General features: G+C 37.5%; 1 protein-coding gene across 3 annotated transcripts; it reads right to left on the bottom strand.

Moving 5' to 3' along the window:
• Positions 1-1,525: 1,525 nt before the first annotated feature.
• On the bottom strand, positions 1,526-25,128 carry CLGN (calmegin). Of its 3 annotated transcripts, XM_053941330.1 has the most exons (16): positions 25,038-25,128; positions 20,589-20,759; positions 19,755-19,825; positions 17,952-18,010; positions 15,759-15,900; positions 15,489-15,570; positions 14,573-14,765; positions 12,578-12,767; positions 11,926-12,039; positions 11,220-11,376; positions 10,131-10,346; positions 8,625-8,744; positions 8,309-8,447; positions 6,424-6,504; positions 4,176-4,309; positions 1,526-2,591 (listed from the first exon to the last, which is right to left on the bottom strand). In XM_053941330.1, exons 2-16 carry the CDS (start codon positions 20,748-20,750, stop codon positions 2,517-2,519), a joined length of 1,935 nt encoding a protein of 644 aa, XP_053797305.1. In that variant the 5' UTR covers positions 20,751-20,759; positions 25,038-25,128; the 3' UTR covers positions 1,526-2,516. The 3 variants fall into 3 exon arrangements, with proteins under 3 accessions (XP_053797305.1, XP_053797306.1, XP_053797308.1); XM_053941331.1 differs by lacking the exon at positions 6,424-6,504; XM_053941333.1 differs by lacking the exon at positions 25,038-25,128 and having other exon boundaries at positions 20,589-20,767.
• Between the last annotated feature and the right edge of the window lie 780 nt (positions 25,129-25,908).

The raw sequence follows: 25,908 nt of genomic DNA on the forward strand, positions 1-25,908 counted from the left end.
CTGACTCACTACTTTCAGCCATCAATCTTAAATTTCTGTGTACTTTTCTGTTCTTGCTAAAGTAAAAGGATTGGTAGACTGAATCCACTGTTGTAAAAAAGCTAAAACTTGCACTTTTCCATGTGGGAGACCGCTAAGTCAAGTTAGAAATGTTTCTTTTCCTACACTTTTAGTGAGCTTTACATGAGACAGAACCCAGAATTATGACTTCATCAGGCCTTCATGAATGTAGATGCCAACTGAAGAGTGGCTTCAACTGTAACTAAATAAAAGGGCCTCAGTACTACTTGGCCTTCCCTGCATATAGTGTTCAGTCTGGGATCTGGCATCCTCAGTAAGAACTATTTTACCAAGCCACAACATTGTCAGAGGGGGAGTGCAGGCTGCAGAGGTCTTGTTACTTACAGAGTTCCAAAGGTGACTGACAGTTTTAATAGCAAGACATGCTGAAACTGAAAATTACTATTTTGTTAATTATAAAGCTCTTTCAAGCAACCATGATAGCAAGATGAAGTATGTTTACTGAAATACCTGTTCAGATAAAAATGGACAGCGTGGGTGAAATCTCACTGTTGCATTGTATCAATGAAGAGGGGCTGCCCTTTTGCCTGGCTTTCTACCTCTAGAGCCTTAAATCCTCAACATCTCTGGTATTTCTGCTCTCATTACCAGCATAAATCTAGATCCGAGTAAGTTGATGTGCAGAAGGATGTATGCTGTCTCTAGGTTCTAGGTGATCAAAGCTGATGGGGCATCAATCAATACTTTATGGGAACTTCAGGTTCAAAACCCTAAGAGAAGATGAGCATCCCCCACGGGGTGACCAATCCCTGGAGTAAGTAAATCACATCAAAGAAACTATAGTAACTAGAGCAGCTATCACATACCAGAGGAAAAAAAACCCTCCAAAACCCCTAGGCAGGCAAACAAACAAACAAGACCCGCAGGACACCCAAATCCTCTAACAATTCCAAAGGACTTCTATCAGACTCACACATAATTCATTTAAAAGGTGAGCTAAAATAATATAATTCATTTAAAAGGTGAGCTCTGACAGCTCACAGTAACTGTTGTCAGCGGGATACTACACTGGTAAAAGCTTCTATCTATTGCTGAGGAGTAATCTGGAGTCTTCACTTCTTACCTTTTGCATGGATGCTCTAAATAAAGAGGTGGGAACTTGCAGTTAACTTAAAAAAAAGGCACAAAAAGCCTCAAATTAAACAAAAACCTCGAGACATTTCCATGTAATTCACACCAAATAGAAGTCAAATATAAATAACTTGAACACTTCAAAACAAGCACTTGAGGACACTGGCTTCTTCATTAGGGTTAAGCATTCATTTCTTAAGAGACTTCCATGGAATCTGCTGTGAAAATACTTCTTTTTAAAGTGGACAAAGTTTATGACAGGCACAAGAAAATCTGTTAGATTCCTTATGAATTAATGTGTTTCTACTGTAATATAGAATTGAGCATTTACACATTCTACTACTACTATAGGCAGCTGCCAAGCAGCAAGAGGTTTCTGGTGACTGAAATTTTATTGTTTAATATACAGCTGAACTTCAATAAAACAATGTTTCTTTACAATAAGCAGTTTATTTAAACTATGAGAATACCCAAGTTACTCACATCGTAAAAAACTTAATCCATCAAAAATTCTTATCTATATTAATAAATTTCATATTAAGCAAGAATTAATAAATATTTTTAGGTGACAATATATACTTAGCAAGTATTCTAGAAACAGGTTGTACCACTCTGGTTTGGAACATGAGAACTATAAAAGTTTGAAAAAATTATCTGTATATGACCTGCAGATTTGATACCTGCATTCAAGAGTAAAACAAATCACATCAATTACCACTTGTATTCTATTTTAAAATATATCTTGAAAATAAATTACTGCAACCAATGCCTAAAGTGAACAGGTGACCCATGTAACAAGATCAGCTAAAATAAATAATTTACAATAAAAATTGTTGCTAGCACAAAATCATCATACAAAAACAATTATTGCATTTAGCTCTGCACAGAAAATAATACCTTTTCTCATAGCAATGTGAACTGCCGTAGATGCTACATCTATACTACCATCTTCTTTAAGCTGAAAACTGTAAACAGCTTATTTTGTGCTAGAGCTACAAAAGTATTATAATGCATTTATTTAAAAAAATATTTAGAGTAAGTTTATCTCCAACTAATACTAATTTCTAAGAAACTTCAAATCTTAAGAATCTTCACCTAAAAATCAGTTGGTCAACTTGTAATTTCCCTTTTATTTCAAATTTGAAATACCAGCTAACTCTTCACAGATAGCATTTATCCTTAAAAAAAGGGAACTGAGGAAGTTTGGGATGGTTAAAGAGGCCAGATAATTAAAATAGGAGGTTAAAGAGCAATGAGCCCCTCCTTTTCCCATCAAAGCTCAGGAATTTGCCAGGCCCACGGAAGTGACGCACCCAAAGTTACCGTCACTGTCTCTAGACCTGCAAACACCAGCTGGAAATAACTCAGTCCTTTCGTACTCTTCTTTTGCGCACTGATTTCAGTGGATGATCTCCCATTCCTTCATCAGCTTCTTTCTTCTGAAAAAAAAATAAATTCAGCATTAACATTTTAATTTTATTTTAATTATTGAAACTGGCACGCTACGTTATTCCTCTTCCTCATTTCCCCAGTCATTTTATCACTAAATGCAGCACTTAAGTGATGGGACATTTTTTCCACACTACTAATCTAATGATTAATAAAGTGGATAGAAGACTTTTCATTTCTATATTCAGAAAGAAGAGAATAGTATGTTTAAACTGATGTCAGAAATTTGTTTTTGCCCATGTCTTTGCTGGTTTAAAAGCAGTGGCTTTTAAATTGATTTACCAGCTTCCTTAAAGTTCACCTTTTGCTGATTTTATTTCCACTTCTGCAGTAAGATGTATTTAAAACATTTTAACTGTTCCCTTTGGAGAGCTACAAATGGAGCAAACTGTCCCTAAATCAGATGTGGTGTTCCCAGTTTAAAAGCAACGGGCTTACAGAGGCACAGGAAAAGCCTTTCCAATGTGAAATCCGTTCTCATACCATGCATTACTTCCTCACTTCCCTGAATCACCTAATGGCAGGCACCTCCTTTAGAAGGAACAGCTGACAGAATGTGGCCCAGCCTGAGTGAGGACATGGGGTACATTATGTGTTCCAGACAACTCACAACAGGAACACCTACACGCTGAAAATACTCAGAGAAAAGCAAGCTGTGCCCTCACTGTGTAATGTCACAGACACATTGAGAGCTTGCTATTCACAAAGAGTCATGTGAATCTTAGTAGATACTGTATTCCTGGGTAAATGTACAAGGAAAAGAAAACTTCTTACAGGAACAAGAGAAAGTACAAAATAAGGGGTAATTAGAAAAGACTTTCAGTGCTGAAAAAGCGCAACCTCATGCCAGGTACAGTTTCCTAGAAAAGTTTTACATGAAAAGGAGTTAACATTACATAAAACAACTCCCTTAACCTGGAAAGTGACTCATTTAGGGAGTGACAAGCACAAGATGATCAATGGGTGGATCTAAAGTGTTTCAGACACTACCAGTTTCTAAATGAAGGAATAATGAGTAGCTGACAAACAAGAAGAGCACAAATTCCATTCCACAATGATATTTTATGAAAATAATTTTGTAGAATATCTGGCAGACTGGATTAATCTGCACAAGAAAAGTGAAACTGCAGATGCTGTGTTCAAAAACAGTATTGTCGTTTTGCTTAACACCTTATTTTGGAATAAAAAACCCCAAAATGTAACTGAAAAACTTAAGGTTTTTCTAGATCTCAAGAAAAGGCTATTCAGTTGGAAGCACGTGTTCTATCAGTTGAGAATCACAATGAAAACTGACCAATTTGCTGCAGCATCCAAACTTTCAGGACTTGAAATTCATTTAATAATCTGTTAAAAACTATACTCCTGTAAAAACATTTCATGTTTAGGGAGCTGCCCAATCACTTCTATACTATACCTGTACTTATGCAGAGCATTTGAGGTGTCAAATTCAAAGGAAAGCATATTTCTACCTCATGATTTGTTTTATGGCTCAACAGAAGAAAGGTAACTGAGCTTAGTTAGAAGTATGATGTCAGACAATGGCAAGGAGAAAGTAGGAAAAAATGCAAACTTACCTCATCTTCTGAATCAGATTTATTTGACCTATCACCTTCTTGACTTCCATATGGAACTTCATTTTCTTCTTCATCTGGAACTTCATTTTCTTCTTCATCATCATAAATATCTTCACTACCTTCACCGTCAGCTTCTGCAGAAGAAGTTGATTTTACTTCATAAACAGAACCATATTACAAATACACCACATCCAGACATGGTACTAAGGAAAATAAGCCAATTTCAGTCCTAGAATGAACTGCTTGTTTAGAATAACCCAGAAAAACATCTCTGTGATACAGAGAGTAGAATTCTCATGAATTACTGGAAAGTCATAACTGCCAGATTTAACAACCAATTTTAACAGCTCCAACTTTGCCTCTTTTCATAATAGCCCATACTGTCTTCAGACTTGTTACTGACTTAAAGGACTTGATTTATTTTACTTTAAAAAATAAAACATTCTATTGGACAGCTTTGAGAGCAGAGTCTAAAATAGGACAAGTGACAAAATTTTGATTTAGATGGGGAAGTAAGATTTTGCAGTTATCAGTCATCCAGCATGGGAGACACTTACATCCTAGGGGTACTTCCCCTTTTCAGCAGGGAACTCTTCTGACATACTGTTTTGTTTGAGAGATAAGCAGCTTTTTATTTCCACCCTTCTTGTGCATTTTTGCAATGCAGAAACTAGTCAGAAAAGCACTGTACTCCCCTTAGGTCACTCAAAGCATGTCCAGCTTGCATTACTACTACACTACCAGTACTCTTTATGATACTTTCTATCAAGAGTAAACAGATCTTAAATCTGACACAAAGGATATTCATCGGCATTTTGCAACTTAGCAGTCTGCCAGTGGCTTAGTTAAAAACAGCAGTGAAGTAGTGCTCAATTCTCTCCTTGTTAGGTCACACCTACATCTCATATGCACTGCTTAGGTGTGAAAAAAATAGGGAAAAAACCCCAAAACGAATACCAAAATCTGTATCCACGCCAAATTCTTACTGTTGCAGCTATGTTAAACTGAAACAAAAGTATCCATACAAATTAAGAATGTAGTCACATAGCAGACGGGACTCTCCTGATTCTTGGTGATGAAAATCTAGAAATACCTAATTTGTTAAAATATTTGAGACTTCTGTCTCAAATTGAGGAAGTCAAATCTTTGTACTGTAAAAGTACCAAGAACTTTGGCTGTAATATAGCTATATATTGAGCCAAACAGAGCTTTATTAATTGTTATGAACTAAGAAGTTAGTTTTGCCTTATGGCAATATACCTGATTCATGCCTACCATGTCTCAATTTCTGTTATCAAAAGGAGAAATATGACCAAATAATGAAGCTCATGATTTAGGAAAGATGTAGACAAAGATCTCTGTCCTAAAAGTAAGGCCTTAATAGAAGAGCTTGGCAGAAATTCACAAAGCCTTTGGTCATATTCTAATAAAGAGATTGGAAATTATAAATGGTGCAAATTCAGCTCCTCCCATAAGTACGAATTTCAATAGAGAGGAAAAAACCCCAAATCAAAAATCCTTCAGACATCAGAAGCTGTAGAACCCATAACTGAAAAACAATACCATTTAAAATTATTATTTTAAATTTAATCATATAGTAATTTAAACATTATTTAATATAAATAAATGTAGAACTTGACAAATAAGATTCAGACTGTGGCCCTGAAATTCCATTTTGTGCCAACATTCTTTTACTTCCTGCAATATCTTTCTACAGGTCAAGGAAAGCAAGGAGACAAAGCAGACAAACAGACAATGCCACAGAAATTAACATAGAACAAAAAAAACCCAGTAAATCCCATGGACAATGCCATTCAAGAAATACTCTGTCAGCAACTCATAGTCGCTGGTGTTAAAGAAATCACCAAACGTTTCTGAAATTTGCTGTTGTGCCACACTTCCTTTTTCTTTCTTTTTTAAATGGCCCCATGATACAATGTGGATTTCAAGTCACTCAGTATTCCACAGCTCAAAACTCCGTTGCCTTCAACTCCAAAAAAACCAAAGGAGGAGGTAATGACTATGAAGGAACCGTAAAAATCATAAGGTGACAAAATGCTTATGAAAATAGAAAATATTTATGACTACAGATAGCATAGAGAGAAATCTCAGAGGAAACTTGCATCTGCACTGATGGAAGCTGGCATCCACCAGCTTGGAGTTCTACCATCAAAAAGGAAGCAGAGGGAAGAAAACAGGAGAGACCCACTTGCAAGTCCTGGCCCAAATTGCTTCCCTTTCCCAGTACCTGAAACAGGAGCCTCCCTTCCCATCTTCTTTGTATTATCCTTTTTAAGTTCTCTTTTTGTCTCCTCCATTTCTCTTCTCTCTGTAGCAAAAAGAATGAGGAAAGGGAGGCAGAAGACAAATTCTCTAATGCTTTCAGACACAAAGAGGCAAAAGAGCAATAGAAAAAAAAATGGAAGATTTCAACCTGCAAGTATAAAAGGTGGCAGGAAGCTGAGGGAAGCTAGGCAATTCTTAAAGCAAGAAACAATGAAGTAATATGACAGCAAAGTGTAATCCTTCCCTCTGAAGCCTAGAATTTATTTGAAAACCCTGGATTAGTCCTAAAAAAGCAAGCTAGGTTAGTTTCACTCTGTGTTCTGTTTAGTAACTAAAAGCAATGGTCTAAAATAGAACCTACCTTTGCAACACCATGAACAGCTGTTCCAAGTACAATTTAAGAAAGCTGTAGGAGCTGAACAGTGTTCCTCTGCAATTGCCCGGGCCTTATTTCTAACATTGAAACACACATTTTAAGGTATTATTTATTAAGTGATGTGTTGTAATTAAATAAATTTACTGAATATTGGAATTGAGGAATGGCAGCCTTGCAACAGCAGCATATTAGGTACAAACTATGATCTGCATCAAGACTGGGTAGAATAAAAGAGAGTCTGTAATTCAGGAGCAAAGAAGAGGTTGAGTAGAGTAAGATCAAAAGGAAAATGTAGGAAGAAACAACACTGAAATCATGTACCTACAATTTAAGCTAAAGTAAAGAATGTAGCACAACCAGAATTATTAAGTGCCTTGGTAAGGCTCTCCAATAGCAAGGCAAATGGACTAAGTTTGGTGTGGCAAGCACTGTGCTAAATATGTACTCAATTTTCTCAGTAATGGCATGAGTGAACTTTCAAGTAGTACAGACAGAAGCCATCAACACTCGTAGAACATGGTGCAAAGACAGACAAAACCCACCAAGTTTCAGTCAGTAATACAAAATACAGTACCAAGACAAAAACCCCAACAAAACATGAATGTCTGCTATGTCTCTAATTATCCATGCCAGTCCCTTGTCACTTTCTTTGTTCTCACCAAGGAAGAGTGAAATAAGAAGCAGAATCTTACAGAGTTCTGAAGCTAAAAATTTTCTCATCAAAGTCAAGATAATGCATTGTAAGTTAGGTGCTTTGTATTTTATTTATGATATAGACACAGGGAAATGCTAATAGCACCTCAAGGCTATAGCTGAGTAGTACCCAGTAATGCTTGATACAGTAACATGGGATGATTTTATCCTTGGAGTACAGCTCAAGCTACTGAGTCATTAATTTCTCCCCTGGGCAGTAGGACACACCTCTGCAGGCGTGCAATAGGTTGCTAAAAAGCAACATAAAGGAAGCTGCAGACTTCAGTATTTCAAGTATTTTCAAGTTTTAACAAGAAGAACTCAAATCAGTGACCAACAGAATAGTATAACCCTCCCAGAGAGGTATAAGCAGATTTATGCTAGAGACTTAAAGCTATTCCAGACACATTTTAAAGAATAAATTGAGTTTAACTGCTTCTGAAAAATTAAACTGAAAAATTAAAATGTGTTTAATATATGAAATATTTAGAAGGGACAACATATGTGTCACTGTCTACAAACATAAAAAACAGTGTTGGAAGCATGTTCATTTCTTGAAAGTGAAGAAATGCTGAGTAGAGCCTTACTTTCTGCTTATATTTATCAGAGCTATTAGCCATGAGATGCCATTCACTGGAAGTTATCAAAGATGAAAAAAGGCTCAGAGCAAGGCACATTTCACATAGTGTAAGAAAACAGGTTGTAATTACTGGCAATGCAATCCATGAATTCATGTCTTTAACCAAACTGCAAGCTGACACACTCTTACTCATCTTACCATCTTCATCAGTATCTTCATTTTCTTTTTCGTCTTCTAGTTCATCATCTTCGAGCTCCTCTGTCTCTTCTTTTAGTTCTCCCTTTGTGATTTGCTTAGATATATCATGTTTTTTGAAGTCAATATCTTCATCTGATTTCTACAAAAAATTAAAAATCTATTTATATTTCAACTCCAATTAAGAATTAAACAGGCATTGTAAGCTAAGTAATACCAATGGCATATTAAAAGGGCACATTGTTGCAGAGATGCTCAAGAGTTTCCAAATAAAGTATTAAGAATAAAACCAAATAGAAATATAGTGAATTTCACTAACCTTTCCTGGCCAGCAGAACAACACACTTAGACCAACAGGGAGAGCTAAAGTCAAGATGTAAAGAACCCAGAGCCATGGGTGTTCTTCTGCAGCAGTCACCAATTGACTAAACATACCAGGCTGTATTTAAAAAAAAAAGAATTAGAAGAATTGCATTTATATCCCTCTCTTCAATTAAATAAGTTTACGAAGTGTACTGTATACATTTATATTGTCCAAAGCCCTTCTTTACCTTTGCTTTTTAATGACTAAAGCAATATTGCATTTCATTACTAGTAAAGCAACAAATTGCAAGTAAGTGGCAGGTGTTGAGAGTAAGAAGGAACAGGTGTAGAACTCCAAACACACCAGACCAGCCACAACTCAACTTTGTAAAGCAATACCTGCACACTGCACCAACTCAGCTGAAAGCTCCCAAAGCATCAAGAGCCTGAGGGCAGCAGTTCCTGAGGAACAATGCTAGCTCCACTTATACTACCACCTCCTCTCCTTTGACAGCCAATTATTCAGGGAGTAAATCGTCCTCCCAGTACAGCTCTGACTTACAGAGCAGAGACACTTAAGCAAGTGCCTGGTGCATCTCTGTAAGAGGTACATCAGGAGCTAAGGAAGCTTGAGAGGCACAAGGGGACTCAAAGGAATTTTTCTGCCATTGTGTGTACAGGTACAGATACAGGTTCAGACATAAACCCAAACATTTTGGAAAAGGGCAAGAAGAGACAGCTTTCCTGCTTGCATGGACAAATATGCTGTTGCTACTTGCTCACTCTGTGACAAACAGCAGCTGTAAGGAATTGGTCACATTTGCCACCAACCCATCGTTTCTCCCCCAGAACAGTAGCCTGCTGTTGCCATTTAATCCAAGAGAACAGAGGACTATTAAATAGGAACAGGAGTGCAGGCAGGGCCCATGATCCTGTATGGCAGGGCAGATCCATCCCACAACATAGGGAAGGAGAGAGGAAGGCTGTCAAAGTGCAATACACAAACAAAATGTGGATGCCCACACAGAAACAGAACAGATGCAGCTCTATAAACATACATGCAATATTTTCAGAGCTGCATAACACACATCTAAGCAGCCAAAGGCCTAAAATTATTAAACAGAAACAAACACTAGACTATTCATTCCTCATGTGAGGGAAGTATCAAAAGAATATATATCATGGATATAATCCTAAGGGAAAATAAGGGGTGAGGGGTGGGAGGGGAAGTCTTTGAATGTAAGTAACTCAGCCATCATTTTTTCACTTGCTGTCAGGTACTGAATTTCTAATATCAATGTGAACAGCAGAAGGCTTCACAGGAAGTCAATCCCTCACCAGGTGTTTAAATAAAATGCAGTACCCTTTTAACCTCAAGAAAATACTCATCTGGGAAAGGTAAAAAGCCAAACTACAAGACAGAAAACCTATCAGAGTTACTCAGCAAAATTACTAATTGCAGACAAATTCTTCCAACACCACAGCTTCCTCACTACTGTCAAGAACATAGTAAAGTTTATACCTCATTAGCACTTGCTACCAATTTCTTCAAGCCCCAGCTATCTGCTGCCCAGCGATCTGCTACTTCTTTTTCTGAACATATGATGAAGTTATCAAAGTAGATATCAGATGTCATAGACCAGAGTTCTAAACCAATAGCACTGATAGCAGTCATCTTGAATGGGTGAAGATCTTCAAAATAGTCTGGGTTTGGTATTTTCCGGGGGCTCCAGATTCCCTGTTAATGGAAACAAATGTAATCACATTACCTATAGCTCACCAAAAGAACAACTTCTGAAAGAGATTTCAAAATAATAAGAACTTTTATTTAAAAAGACAAGCAGTAGAGTTTAACCTATCTAAAACAGAACTGGAAATAGCCTCTAGGAATTTGGCAGATGGGTCTCAATTTTATTGCTTAGGGCAGACCTCCTAAGTAATTTTTTTCTTTTTTACTGTAGATGTTACAGTAATAACTGACTCTTACCAGAAGTGTTAGAGAAAATTTTAGAGAAGGAAAATTCAGCCTTATGATACCTGTGCAAATTAGAACCATATTTTGTTTGCAAACCTGCTTAGGATCTTACCCTCCGAGTCATCAGATTTAAGTACTCCCATAACTAATATAAAGTAACTCTCTTTAATATCCAGCTGATTAACTCTTATATTTGGAGGGGAGGAAGGGAATTTAATTTTCTAAAATTGATGCTTCCTCTAAAATAGAACTAGTAAGGCAATCTGCTTACTGAAAGGCTTCATTTGTTAATATTAAAAAAAGACTAATTCAAAATACTCCCATTTGAAACTCTAATGTAATTCAGAACACAATTGTGAAGACCATACTAAATAAATGGTACCAATGAAAATTGTACAAAAGGCAACTTTAAACAGGTAAGTTGTTTTAATACAAGAAGCATTATTGTTTCCCAGTATACTTCAAGGGAAAAAAAAAGGCAAATTAAAAGGAAAAAATCTCAAATTAGTGAGGGTATTCAGACTCATTCTAAAATATAAATATACTGCAAAAAAGCCTAAGTAAATATACTACTTTGTCTTGCTTGCTCTGCTGATCTCTGTATCTTTTAGCAATGACCAACAATTTGGCTATTACCTGATAGTTAGGATTATCTATCATAGGTGCTCTCCATTTTCCTTTATACTTTGGGTTATTCTTCATGGGACGCACCCACTCTCCACAACCAGGTGCAGCCTCACATTTTGCATTACGGATCTGAGGGGCTTCCCACTCCCCATCCATTTCTTCATCCCTAGAGAGAAAAAAAAATTACAAACAACTGCTTCAAGATCAACCAGGTGTCAAACACTGGCAGTCTGAAGTTAGAGTCTATGTGTATTGTTGTAACAGCCTCAGAACTCTGACAGAACTTCATCCAACAGTATAAACACTTTTTTAAAGGAGTGTTACACGTTTTTACTTAAAGGTCACATGTTCACAACTACCACAGCATGACTGACTTCAGTTACATTCCTGCCTTTGCAGACAGTTTGAAAGATTTCTACCCAGGATACTTAGAGATCCCTTTGAGACTTACATTATGATTACAACCTGTAGCAAATTCTTTCAAAGGGGACCTTCATACTTTGTTTTTACTTATGTATCTTCAGGAAAAAAAAAAGGCAAAGACATGTTCATGTTTTATAGAAGCAGTCCCTCACACCAACAAATATTTGGCCATACCTTACACATTCCAACTTACTACCCCAAAAGACAAGGAGATTTGGACTGACTTCCACAACTAATAACCTGCCACAGAGAACAGTCTTATCGACAAAACACATTACCAATCTGCACTTACCAGTCCTTTGGTTTTTTTGCATTAGGGTCTGGAACATACTGTGGTTCATCATCAAGCCACCCCTCAGGCTTAACAGCATCAGGATCTTCTATTCTGGCAGGTTCATCTTCATCCCTTCAATTACAGACTTATGTTAGAAAATACAGCAGCCTGACTTTGGACCAATGTTCAAAAATACGACAGAATTAGACTCACTTATCATGAGCATTACACATATAATTATCTGCTCATAAATATCTGGACTATATTTACATTGTTTCATAGTGCTATTTAGTCCAGAAATTGCTGGTATCAAGTGGCAGGTGTCAGTCAGGTCTTCCCATTGAGGTTTCCCTACTCTTCCTCAGTCACAGTAAGAACAGTAGTTCACACAGAAGTAGAAATTCACTGTAAATTCAAACGATATGATAGAAAAAACTTCTTATTCATGTGTAGCAACCTTAGTTACTACTTGCAACTATGCAGGGCACAAAATTAGCAAATAATAATTTTGTCTCCTTATGTCCACCTCAAGTATGTTTTCAAATTTCAGTGCTTTTAGTGAAATGTATTCAAATTGTCATTAGCAAACCCCAAAATAAAACCAGTCATATCTTTCAAGTAAATAACCTGTATATAAAAAACATCGTAAAAATTAAAATGTTCTCCTTACCAGTCATCTGGTTTGACAGCATTTGGATCAGGTATTTTTGGTCTCTCATCCCAATCATCAGGCTTCTTATCAGTAGGATCCTCTATTTCTTTGGAAGGATTTACTGGAGGAATCATATTCTCAAGAAGACTTCCTTTACTGACAACTGTTTGGTCAATTAATATTTCAAATGTATCATCTGGTTTTAGCACTAAATTGAAGAAATAAGGGAGACATTTAATTTTACAGATATATTTAACCAAAACTATAGAATAAGCATAGACTTAGTCAAATAACAGCAAACAGGACCCTCACTAGCAGAGGAGACAGACTCCTCACTCAGGCACTGGATCTGGACACAAAACAGTGCCCCTGAGGGGATGTATGACCAGCATCAGGCCCCCAAAGATGAAAGTTTGAAAGAAGAAAATTCAATTGCTGAAACACATCCAAACACATTCTAAGAGATTTTTCAAAAACCCACCAACTTGGCCAAAATGTTGTGGTTTTACTTCAAAAGCACAGGCATTGAAAAAAGAATCTCTGTCCCAAAAGGCATCTCTGGTACTAAATTACAGTCTCACACTTGAAAGCATGGGAACACATAAGAACTGTACCAGTAACACAACAGAAGGATCCAAGCAGCATTTTCTATCAGGTTCTAACCTCTACCAGCCATTTTCCTCAAATGCCTCACTGTAAATGCTTACATATTTGAAGAGAATTTCCTGGATGTTTGCAAGAGTGAGTAACTGAGAAGCCAAGGTCACAGAACTGAGTAGTGTCAGACTCAGTATCCAGATGTATTTAAATCTATTTCTAATAAGCACTTATAAATGTACTCACTGTTAAAACAGCAGAGTCAACTGTCCATTTAACATAATGAAGATTAATGAGTAAAAGTAATTACTATTCCACTCTTATGACAGTTTTCTAAAAACAGGTTAAGAAAACCACAGTAACAGCCTTGTAATAGTTCGATAATATCTGATGATGGCCTTCCAGCCTGAAATTTTCAACAGCACTAAAATATCCATAAATGCAAAAATGAAACCCCCATATCACCTTTAGATAAAGCACAAAGAACTAATTTTTAAACTCCTGTTATCAGTCACATAAATGAACTGGAATCACATAGCTCTATGGAGTCTGTCTGAACAACTGTAACAGAATAAATGCAATCCAAGTTTAAGTACCTTGATTCATAATTTCTAACAAACAGTCCAAATACAGGAATGCAGGCATTCTTTTATTATTATGAGATTACCATTATCTAAAAGTGTAAGTTTGATATGGCATACTACAGCAATCTATTTTAGAAACTACTAAATTTTCCCATGGCACAGCACTTGAACATGCCTTCTATTATTATTATTCAGTGGAAGTTCACAAGTGCAGTCAATGTGGCTGGATTTGCAGCATGCCACAGATTAGCCGATTCTCTGACTGCTATTCTTCCTCAGAAGTCAGAAAAAGGGGATAAAAATTAACTTTTATTTCTCTGTACAGTTCACTGGTACAAGAAGAGCTGTCACATGAATTAAAACCATTCACTTCAGAGTCTGTGCTGACCTGTTCATGCACACTGCTTTGGATGCAGGTGTTGGTGAGAACTCAACATGTGGAAAAGATTGTGGCATGGTACAGATTTAACTGAATTCCTCTGACACCTTCCCAGAATATTGTGCAGTTGTATATTTTAATATCTTTCCCAGTAAAAACAGTTTTATTCTAATAATTACTGAAGGCATTTATTAGTGAAGGCTAGTCAGGGCTGATACGTTTTTTCCTGTAACTGAATATTAAGCAGTAGCATCTGAAAGCTACTTTTATGCCCTGCAGGGAAGCCCTGTCATTAACCCTTTTAATCCAAATCATTTAGCAACCACCACTCAGAATTAACAAGCTATTACAAACACAGACTCAATTACAAAGCTTCAGCAGACAAAACCACATTTTTAATCTCTCCTTTCCAATACAAGAATTGGAATTCCATTTTTAAGAATTGAACAATACCAAGAGTATATAGATGTGTCTTCTTGTCCAAATAGAATTTTTTTAGGTCTACATCAGGACGTTCAGCATGTTTTTCATCATATTCTCCAGTTTTAGGATTCTTATGTCTGAAGATAAAGTGTAGTTTGTAATCTTCTCCACATTTATCTGGTCCAAACATAATAGTGTAAGGTGTTTTGTCAAAAAAGTATTCCTGTAGAAGCAAGAAAGCTGAGTATGTGTTATACTGGACATTTGATTATGTCACTTTTGGTACTTCTTTTTCTTGGCATAGAGCATAGTTACTTATTTCTAAAAGGTAAATGAAAAGTGGTAGGGTAAATCATGAAAGGAATTCAACAGTCCTCTGGAGTTCCCTGTTTTCAGGGAATGGACTAACTCTCAGTCTCCTCAAAGAGGATGAATACATTTATATATTTAGACTTTATGTTAGGTAGGAATGCCTGTTACAAATCAAAACACACAAGTATCTCTCTCCCTCTACACTAAAAGATGGAAGGGAACTAGTTACTGTTCTTCATAACAATTTTATTTTCCAATAAAGATAAACCCCAGAATATTAACATCCAGTATTTTATAACTACCTTTTTCTCTCCACATTAAGTAACAGCAACAAACAACCCTGAAAATATCAGATATAGTTATTCTCCTTCAGAGTATGTTGCATTACACAGTTATGTCAGTATCTTTTGGTATTTATGTTTTCTGTATTTGGAATACACAGTATCATGCATGTGCTGATCAGTAAAACTGTTTTACAAGTTATGAGTTAAGATCTTCTGGCTTCTATTAATACAGGAAGTCATACTGAACGTACACAAAAGTCCTCTGTCCTGGGTATCAGACACCACCCATGGAGAACTAAGCTGTTCCTCAAATGAACAACTGATAGCAAATATTAAGCAAGAGGACATACCAGATTCAAGTCATTGCTACTGGATAGAAGTTTAATATATGCACCACCACAGTCAATGCCTTTCTGAAAATTCACTTCGTATCTGGGCAAAGAGAAAGTGACAAAAACATTCTGAGTATCAGAAAAATATGAATTAACTGCTAATCTGTGGTTCTAATTATGAATATATTAAGACTGCATATTAGTACCCACTGTCAAAACACTTATATGTAAGCAAAATGTTTTAACTTACTAATACACATCAAGTAAAAAATCTGAAGGATTACTTACTGAACAATCAAAGGTTTGTCATCAAAAACAAATGCTTTTGTTAGCATTGCTGATATTGCATGATACTTTGCCACTGATTTTAACACTAATCCTCTGTCTCCAGGCACTGCATTTTCTTTCAGCTCTTCTACTTCCCATCTTCCTAAAACACACATGCACAAAGTCTTTGAAAAAATGCAGTCTGAAGTAAAGAAATCACAGCCTTATTGAAAGCAGAGAGCAACAAATAAAGACTAGTTGCCAAAGTAGGGCAGAAATGTTGGCATCTGATGTCAAAGATGTCATTTCTTGTTCTCAAATCTACAAAAATCTGTAAGTAAACTTTATTGCTGTAGATTTGTATCTTTAGGTTGTGGTATCCTACAATGGCTAGAGGAACAAAATATTTCTCCAGATTTTAGATTTACTTCTACCATCATCACATAAAAAACATTAGTCACAAAGCACTGTGTAAAGCTAAAGACCTGCATCATTACTTTTTTCTGCTTACATAAAATTAGAATCTCTTGAGTGAAATCTAATCACAGGGTAGATGAAGTTCCCTCTTCCTCCCCAAGTCTTTCCAGGAATTATCAGATTTGGTCCAAAACAAGCCTACAGCTTTGAAAATAGAAGATTTTATATTTATACATTCTCCAAGTTTGGGATAAATACAGTTGAATACACACTTGCCCAATATCCAAAGAACAAGATTTCTTCTAAAAGGGCAGTTACATTTTCTCAGAGATTAACAGGACAAGATTCACTAGTTTTTTTTCCAGGAAAGAGCACAGCACAAAACACCCTACTTCTACAATCCACTGTAATTTTGAAGAATGCCCATGTCAATGTAAAAAAGAAGAAAACATCAAGAGTTCCTCAGTGTGTAATTTAGATAAGATTCATAAATTGTGATGTGCAAATGAAACCATGATTTACTTTTATTCAGCTGAAGTGTGATTAGTAGAAGTTGTTAAGGAAGGGCAGATATGCAAGTCAATAACAAATTCCTAATTTCTTCTAGCCTCATAGACAGGAAGGAGGAGAATTCTATCCTTTTCAAAAGTGCTCCTTCCTGGAAACTAAGGCCAAACAATAATGCAAGGCAAAACAACAAGACTAGAAAAAAGAATTGGAAAGTAGTTCAAAAATGTGTCTTTATCACAGACTTTATTAAATGCTGAATTAAATGTTGACTTCAAGCAAGTATGACTGTTCTGACGTTAAAGACGATTTTTTATCTAATATGAAGCCAGGTAATCAGAGACCTCATTTCTCATAAGCATCTCATCTGTGTGGCTATCTCCTCTGCAACTTCTTAATTTTACTATTTTTGGTAACCACTAAATTTAGAATCATCAGTTCTACTCTGTTCTCCAAGTTACGCTTGCTTACCACTTTTTATTAACATAATTGATTTCATTTGAGGTAAGAACAGTAGCACGTACTTCTCTGTTGCAATAGAAACTTTTTCTCTTCTCCCTACTCCCTCTTGAATGAAATAAAACTCAGGTTGCAAAATTATTGCTGCAGATCATGCATCTGCCAGAATTTTAAGCAGCCAATTCTCGACTAGGAAATCACAAGTGCAAACTGCAATGAGTAAACCATCAGAACAATGTTTCATTATTGCTTTTCAAATTTCTTTTTGGTTACCCTAAGACTAAACTATACAAGAACCACTGAAGAGCCCTACATTCAAGTACAGGCAAGCTGAAAAAGTATTTAAAAAAAATACCATGCAGTTTTAACTTTCTTGTTTCAAAGGCTATACCAAGAGACCAATCCATGAATCAGAAGTAGGACAGATGGAGGAAAATGGAACACAATGCTTTAGAAAACTGTTTAACAACTGAAATTGAAGTGGTAAATCTCTCTCACAGGATTTCAGAGAAGACAGTTCTAAAGAAACAACACTCATAAACAAAGAGTATTAAATATTCAGTTGCCAAAGGGTATTCTGGTACCATCCATGGCAATACATTGTTGGAATGACAAAAAAAAGCTATCTTCACACTAAATAACCCAATGAGCAACATTTCACATCTCAGTTTCAGGATAACAGTCATTATACAAACTAGTATTTTTGACCTATGCCATCTAGACATTCAAAGATAAGTTCTGTGTTATTTCTCAAATAAATAGTAGTTATTTCTCAAAAAGCAATAGAACATCACAAAATACATAGTGGAGGTAACCATTAAAGCTGCTTACCATCATATTTAGCAACGTTATCATCCATGTCTTCTTTCAGAGTTACAGATAACACCCACCTAAAAAAAAAAAAGTGTACTGGTCATTGATCTATCTAAGCAAAGCTGTATTATTTAACAAAGGAAAAAAGCTTTTGCTTCTAGACTGTGAAGCTGTTAATACTGATTTTGAGTCAGCATCATGGGAACTGCATGTAGTTCAAACAACATGCAAAGAAAAATTAAAGGACAGTAGTCTAATAAAGCATTTCAAAATATTCCTAAAAATGTAAATGAATAGACAATTAAAAGTCTAAAGTAATTAAATTCCTGAATTATTTAATTCTGAATAAACTTCAGTTTTATATACAAGTTCAATTTGGCAGAATGTAATATGCATTTAATGTAAAAATGCACAGAAAATAGCAAGTTTCAATAGAGGAAGCAATACCTTTCAATAGAAAGAAAAAGAAATCAGCCAAAGGAATCTTAACTTGATCTGACAGTAACAGTACACATGCATAGCAGAGGACAAAAAGGAATGACAAGTGACAAATGCAAGATTCCAATTTTACTGCACACAGGAGATCCTGGGAACAGGGCTGATGAGCAAAGCAAACTTGGCTATCTCATTAAGGTTATCACAAGATATGCACAATCTCCAAACAAAGTGCTCCTCTGGAAAGGAAAAAAAAAGAGAAAAGGGCAGTCCACCCTCATCTGGACATACAGCAGTTCTATCTGGAGCCATGCACAGGAATAACTTAAGCCAACAGCACTGCTGAACTCTTTCTTGTATCAACCACAAGAACACATTCTAATAATTTATTCTGGAAAGAACTGCTTTCATTCATTCTGAACTATCCTCTGCATGGCGTGATTCAGGGATGAATACTTTCTCTTTTCTGCTTGAATTGCAGTCACATTTGTCCACTGTTAACGGAGATGCTGGAAAAGCTTCACAGTATAAATAGCAAACTAGATCCTTGGCCTACCAGGAGAGAGATCAGTGAGGACATAAAACAGCTCTACAAGTCATGTGAAAAATTTTCAAGGCCTATTCTCAAAAAAGTTACTGTATTCCTATCTAGCCTATTTATATATACTCTTTTCCACACTTCAGGGAAGAAAGGCAGCATGCTGCTTACTTTCTTGTAAATCTTTCTTCCATACTCCTTAGTCTTATGTAAATTATGCAAAGCTAGACCAAAAAATCCCAAGCACTGTAGCTAAAACTTTGAACCTTAGATTTAGTAGGAAGACAAACTAATCTTTGAACAGCTCTCAAAAAAGCTAGAAGCTTGGATGAATGATATCATTCAAGTACCCCAGCTAAATATTTGCATCTGTTAATCAAGGTTTTCAGTGGTTTGTTTGTTTGGTTATTTAACAACCATTATTACCTCTTTTATCTAGTAATTTTTTCTGTCATCATAGGTACTGCTTTTACACTTAACATTTAGAACTGACAAATACCTAAGATCACGTGAAGAGTTTGCTACTGAAATGTAATGGCACTTCATCTCTCAGCTAGTTAAACCCAACTGGCTAAATCTTTATATTATTTTTCTTAATGTCCATAAATCCAGAGTTTATTAAAAGCTTCCTTAAAACACACAGAGAAAAGTAATACATCTGACATGTTAAGTGTCCAGTTTAACATTATGAGGTATTTGGAGCAAGCATTAATAGTCTTCCCAATTCTCATCCCCATAAAAATAATTTTTATAAACATAGTAGCAGAAAAATGAATACAAAGTAAGTCCTGCCACTGAAAGTTAAACTGCTGAAAGTACAAGTTTATCATTTTAAGACATAAGCTTACCCCGACAATCCTTCATCAAAGGTTTCTGTAAAATATACTTCCCCAGTTGGCTTTGGAGTCTGGTACACAACCTAAGAGATACGTACAGATTCACGTCCCAACATAAATTACAGTTTTTCATTTGAAATATACCCTCATATCTCCAGAAGTAATCCACCCAGGCAGACCAACAGATTTTGTTCATTAGAAATACCTAGCAGCATAAAACCACTTCTCCCCCACCCACATTTCAATAGTTAGTGTGCATCCCTCCAACAGTGAGCAATTTCACATCTCTGAATTTTAGAAGTTGCTTCTTCTGTCCAAAGCTCATAACTAAAGCTTTGTTACATCTTCTGTGAAATAAAACCCCAAAAATTTTTCTGAACTTGCACCAAATCTGCTTCCTCCCTGTTTCTTTCTTTATATGTTTTCCATTCTTCTGTTTTCCCATCTATTTTGAAGAATAGCATTTTCTGGCAATTAAGACAGTGTCAAAAGGCAGCTGTGACTGATGAAGTCAAGAAACTGGTCTAAAGTTAAAGTCTCAGTGAGACCAAGGTGCTTTCCATTGACTTCTTTAGAAGCAGCACATTACGACTTGCAACAAAAGGTTCTGTATCTAGATTGAAGAAAAACCTTTTTCATGACTATCAGCCACAGGCAAGAGATTTTACACTTGGGCATATGAGATTTATTCATTAAGTTTGCCCTGCATGTCACATATAGCAAGGGAAAAACTCAGACTGCCATATTTGAGAACCACTCAGTTGTCAAATGCAGATTAACTTGCTCTAGTTATAACTATGCATCTTGTATTTAACCAGCTTGAACTAAAGACTTCTGTAATCTTACCTCTAGAGAAGATTTATCTCTGTCAACATCAGCTTCTTGGGACTGCTTATCAAAATTCTCCACTTCAACATCTGCATCCAGATTTTCTTCGTTTTCCATTCCTGCAGTCACTGAGCTAATTATCAGGACACCCAAGCACAGCCAGTCCCACTGGAAGTGCATCTTGGTTATCTGAAGAATTGAAAGTTTTAGAATTTAAAGATAATTTCAAGGATATTATCAATACTATTTCAATTTTACCCCAGACTTTTTCTAAAAGAGGAAAAACTCCCATTAAAATAATGAGAAATAACTATCAAAAAGGGTTGTCGCTATAATATTATCTTAATTTGCTTTTAAATTTTTTTTTTATTAATGGACCCTGACTCAGACTCTCTTTTCCCTCCTGTTTTCCCTATGGAAGTGCCTGCAGCCTGTTCCTTTACCTTGCCAAATCTAGCAAGAATCTGACTGCAATATGTATGCTTTTTAAGAACTAAGCAAGACTGCTTTTATGTTTCTCATTCATAAACAACCTGAAGAAGTAATTAAATTGAACCAGTCTCTACAATGCAGCAATAAGTACCATTCTTTTCATTAGGAAAAATTAAATTACATATTTAGAATGCATTATTATCCACTGCCAGAATTGCACTTGTATTTGCCCCTACTTCCAATGGCTACATTTAGATGAGTGCAGTGTATACTGGCTCCAGTCATAAGTGCCAAAAGAAAGTATAAGATGGTTTCAGAAAGAATTTTCTGTTTAAAATTATTATCCAGTAATTTTCAAGTTTATGTTAGGTAGAGCAAGAGTTTAAGCTTAAATGCAAATAATTTCCTAATTTCAGGGAAACCTGAAAATCTTTAATCTGTGATTGCCAATAGCAGACAATTGCCCCAGCCTCTCAATCTAAACTGCTGTGAAATGATTGTTGCCAAGTATTTTTTGCTCCACATCTGGAGGACGTACAAATCCAATTTCATCTTAAGAGTATCCAGTGGTTTGAGGAAGTGCAGTGTCAAAAATGCCTATGCAAGTTTCCTCAGAGGTCTTGCAAAAAATGTGGGGTTTTTTAAATTATTTTTGTCTGAATTTGGAAACAGAATGAAGACAGATTCTAGACAGCTGTGCATGGGTATTTATCACTTGTTTCTTACTAATTCATAGTCACAGTAAGCCTAAATAAATGCTGGTATTTATTTTGCTATTGCAAGACATTTCCAAGCCTTGCATTACTTGTAACCACTACTAGTTATATTAAAAGCTCTGGTGCTGAGGTACCTTTTGCACCTGAGAAAGTAGCCACCCTCTCAGTTACATCATCACTCCTTAGAGATTAAATTGTTTACCATTACAACTCTAAACATCCCAGCAATTATAGATACTATCTTATATTGAAAGTGTGATTCTCTTTCTTTCTTCCTGGCTTTATCAAATTTGGTAAGCAATTCAAACATTGTAACTGCACCAATAATTATTTCATCATTCATTTTTTAACACCTGCAGGTTTTATCAAGCAACACATAAAGAGATCAAACAGTATCAGAGCTTTATTTCTTTTAAGAGCTATTATTTTAATAATAACTGCACTGATTATATATAGAGCCAGGATCTATATAAAACACAGGATTATCATAAAGAAGTGTTTCACACACCAGTACTATGTCAATACTAGGATATAATCAAAGCCTCTTTTTTTGAGACTGACACCTATTTTCCACAAAACTACATTAATCATATTACTATTCTTATTTTCTCCCCCACTACTATCCACAATTCCTGCCATTCTTTATGGGACTTTACAACCTTGCTTGAAGATAGCGAGTCTGTGGTTCCCTCTTTTTTGCAGGTGATACATTTCAACAGTTATCTGCAAATTTTACTAGTGTTTTGTATTTGACTTTTTTTTTTTAGGCTAAAACTAGAGATACTGTTAATTCATAGATCTCCTTAGCAGTTCTAGCACTTAAAATAATCTTGCCCTGAAGACTTAAAGTAACTGAGTTTATCACAGGTGAACATTTAATCTTAAGGTACATTTTTGAACACCTTTGTCTGAGGAGTATCAGTTTTATCAACCCCATTTTCCTGTTCCTTAACCATTGTTATTAGGACAAGCAGTCAAAGAATTCCATATCAGTACCTTTTGGACTCCTTAGCTCCTAGCTGAAATGTCAAATATGAACCAAATATCACACTTGCATTTTTAGCATATAGCTTGCCTACCTTACCTTCGCTAGTTTGTCATGCACGTGGTTTCTGCTTCTCCTAAAGCAGAACAAGAGGTACAACTTTCTCTTCCAGTACATTTCGGGCATGTTTGTGTATGATTCAAAATGCTTTTCACTTACATAGCTGAAATTTTACTGTAATTAGCCCCAGTCACTTTTGTTCCATACGCAGACTGACACAGGCATCCAAGAAGACACACAAGTACTCACCTTTCCAAAAAGCTCCATTCCAAAATTTCTGATGCTTTCACTTTGTTCCCACTGAATCTTATCACTACTCCCTGATCCTACCTAGGACTACCCTAATTTCCTTCAGCTTTCAATTATATCTCTTACTTCTTCCTTCAAGAAGAGAAGGTGCATTTTAACTTTTGACCTTTTGATATACTTTTAAAATAATCCCAGAAATGCTGAAATATGTTATCAAGACCAATTACAGTTATCACTGGTTTTAACTAGCCTGTGACATCTTTCACTTTTGTGAACTCTGCCACGCTACTGTCTTAGAATATAAAATAAATCTTTGAACTAAACCAATGAGTTTCTGGTCTCAAAACAGAACTTCACGCTACACATTTAATTATCTTTAAAACCTACTGAACTTTCCTAAATAACACATGAAGACCTATGAGAAACTTTTCTTACTCTGTTTACAAGGTGGCAATGAAAATAAGCCAAAAGGATTCCCACTGTTACAATTTCCTCAGCAGAAGAAAGTAAACTAGAAGAGTCTCTGGCTCTCATGAAACACTAAACATATCTACTAGCAGTCTTGTCAATGTATCTAAGTTCAGACCTGTAATTTTAAACACACATTTTGCATAGCTTGGTCACTTTTTACCATGGGTAACCACAGCACAGCTACACATCAGCAGGACATTTAAGCCAGCAGTACTATTGCAAAGCATGCTCCAGGGACCAACAACAGTGCTGCAACATCAGCAGAGTATTGCACCTGAAGTAACACGCTGCTTTTTCTGATACACAGACTAGTGTTTATAAAAGACAACAGCATAAGCTGTAAACATAGTCTGAGTGGATATTAGGATTTTTTTTCCCCACGAGGACAGTACAGGCTGCCTAGTCTCAGTCCTTGGGGGTTTCCAAGACAGTCCAGAAAAAATCTCTAAGCAAGCTGGACCAACCTCAGGGCTACCAGCCAGTCAGGACAGACCTCCTGGTGTCCCTTCCCACCTGAATGATTTGATTTGTGCTGCATGGTGCAAATGTGTCAACCTTTGCACCTCTGTACCACGGTATATGTGCCATTAAGTTAGCAGCATCATTATTCCATTCGCTGCAGAACTAAGTAAGAGGTCAGGATCTTTTAGATTACTAACTTTTTCTTGGACACTGAAAACGGTCATGCCTTTTCCATGTAACTCTCAGAGTTCTGGATTCTCTAGCAGAAAGGGAGTAAGACGGCTCTTCTCACTCTAAAGTGCAAAGCTCCTGCATCCAGTATCAACACATTGGCTTTCCATAGGGCCAAATGCCAATTTCATCCAGGGCCACGAGAAGTGGAGGATACTTCACACACCCTTTCTTCCATCTGTAACCATGAGCTGCTTTATCCCCCCCCCCTTCCCATTCTGCTACATTGGCATAAACCTGACATAAGACAACATCCAGCTGTAACTGCTCCACGAAATGCATGCAAGAATTCTTACACAGCTTTAATCTCTTTCCTTTATTGGGGCTGAAAACTGCACCTCCCTCCCTTCACCTGAAACGTTAAGCACTTTGTGCTGGAATGGATGCCGAACGTGAAGTTCAGCAGTCACTCCAGCCACAGTGCTGCACTCCCGCAGGTGCCTCGAGATTATTTTGCCGCTACAGCGAGCTCGACTAAAACCTTCAAGAAGACCTTATTTCCCAATTAAAAAATATAGACCTTAGGGTCAAACGGCCACCCGGCGCTCTGCCAGCACCCAACACGAACCCGCTTTTTGGGATACCTCGAAGGGAGAACGAAGGCCGCAGGAGCTGCGCCCGCCGCTCACCCGCGCTTCTCCTGCCCGGCCTCGGGTGAAGAAAGGGCCGAGCTCCCGACCCCCGCCCTGCGGCGCCTCCACCCAGCGGCCCCCATCCCACCCTCGGGACCGGCCGCTGCCGTGAGGCAAGGGCGAGCCGGGGGCGCCACCGCCCACCGGGCACTGAGGAGAGCGGGGCGCAGGAGGGCAGCCCCCGCCATCACCCCCTCCCCTCCCCTCGCCACACGGCATCCACACGCACCTGGCTGTCGATGGGCTGGGCGGCCGCCGCTTCTCCCGGCCGGGTTACCAAGCACCGCGACGCCGCTCCTCCCGCGGCGGGCGGTTACCGGCGGCGGTCCCGGCGCTGCCCGGCCCGCGGTGGGCGGTTACCGGCGGCGGGAGCCGGAGCCGGAGCCGGAGCCGGGCCCGGCCGCGCAGGCGCACGGCGCCCCCGCCGCTGCCGGGGATGCGGGAGCAGGTGCCGCGGCTCGTGCCGCGCCGCGCCGGCCAATCAGGGAGGAGCGCGCGCGGAGGCGGGAGATGGGCAGCGAGCTGCGCCAATGGGAGGCGCCCAAGCTGAGGCGAGAGCCAATGAGCGGCGCGGTCGCGGCTGCCGGCCCGCCCTGCGCGGGGCGCCTCAGCCAATCGCCCGCCGACTTTTTGGTATGCATTATTTGGGTATATTCGATGATTTCGCCGGTTTAAATGATTGCTCTGGAATTTCCTCCTTGGTGACACTGCCCTGTAAGAAGTGGATGTAAGGCAGACACTGCTCCCAGCAGCGAATCTGTTGCCGTGAAAGCAGTGGCAAAATAAGGTTTTATGTTTTCACTGTAAGTGCTGAGGAACAAAGGTGTGGATTACTGCAGCAATTCTGCCCTGGCATTAAACTCCTAACCTAACGAAGGCTGCAATATTTGTTCCAGTATATGTATGTACATATATCGACACGCAGACATGTATAGCACCACAGTATATAAACAATCCTGTACATAAAAATCAAAATAAATAAATAAACAATAAACCTCTAAGCAATATTATCAAAATATTACTAGAGGTCGTCTTTGAAAAAAAAACACTCTTCCGAACTGTTTTAATGTAAAAAAATTAATTCCATCTCATTGTAAATG

This window comes from Vidua chalybeata, chromosome 4 (assembly GCF_026979565.1).
Source record: "Vidua chalybeata isolate OUT-0048 chromosome 4, bVidCha1 merged haplotype, whole genome shotgun sequence".
NCBI classification, from domain to species: Eukaryota; Metazoa; Chordata; class Aves; order Passeriformes; family Viduidae; genus Vidua; species Vidua chalybeata.

Coding starts and splice junctions, on each gene's coding strand:
- CLGN (XM_053941330.1), bottom strand. CDS start 20,750: ATGCACTTCCAGTGGGACTGGCTGTGCTTGGGTGTCCTGATAATTAGC. Junction 14,766..15,488: donor GTAGCAATGACTTGAATCTG/GTATGTCCTCTT, acceptor TTGCTTCTACAG/GAATACTTTTTTGACAAAAC. Junction 12,768..14,572: donor GACACATCTATATACTCTTG/GTATTGTTCAAT, acceptor TCTTCAATTTAG/TGCTAAAACCAGATGATACA.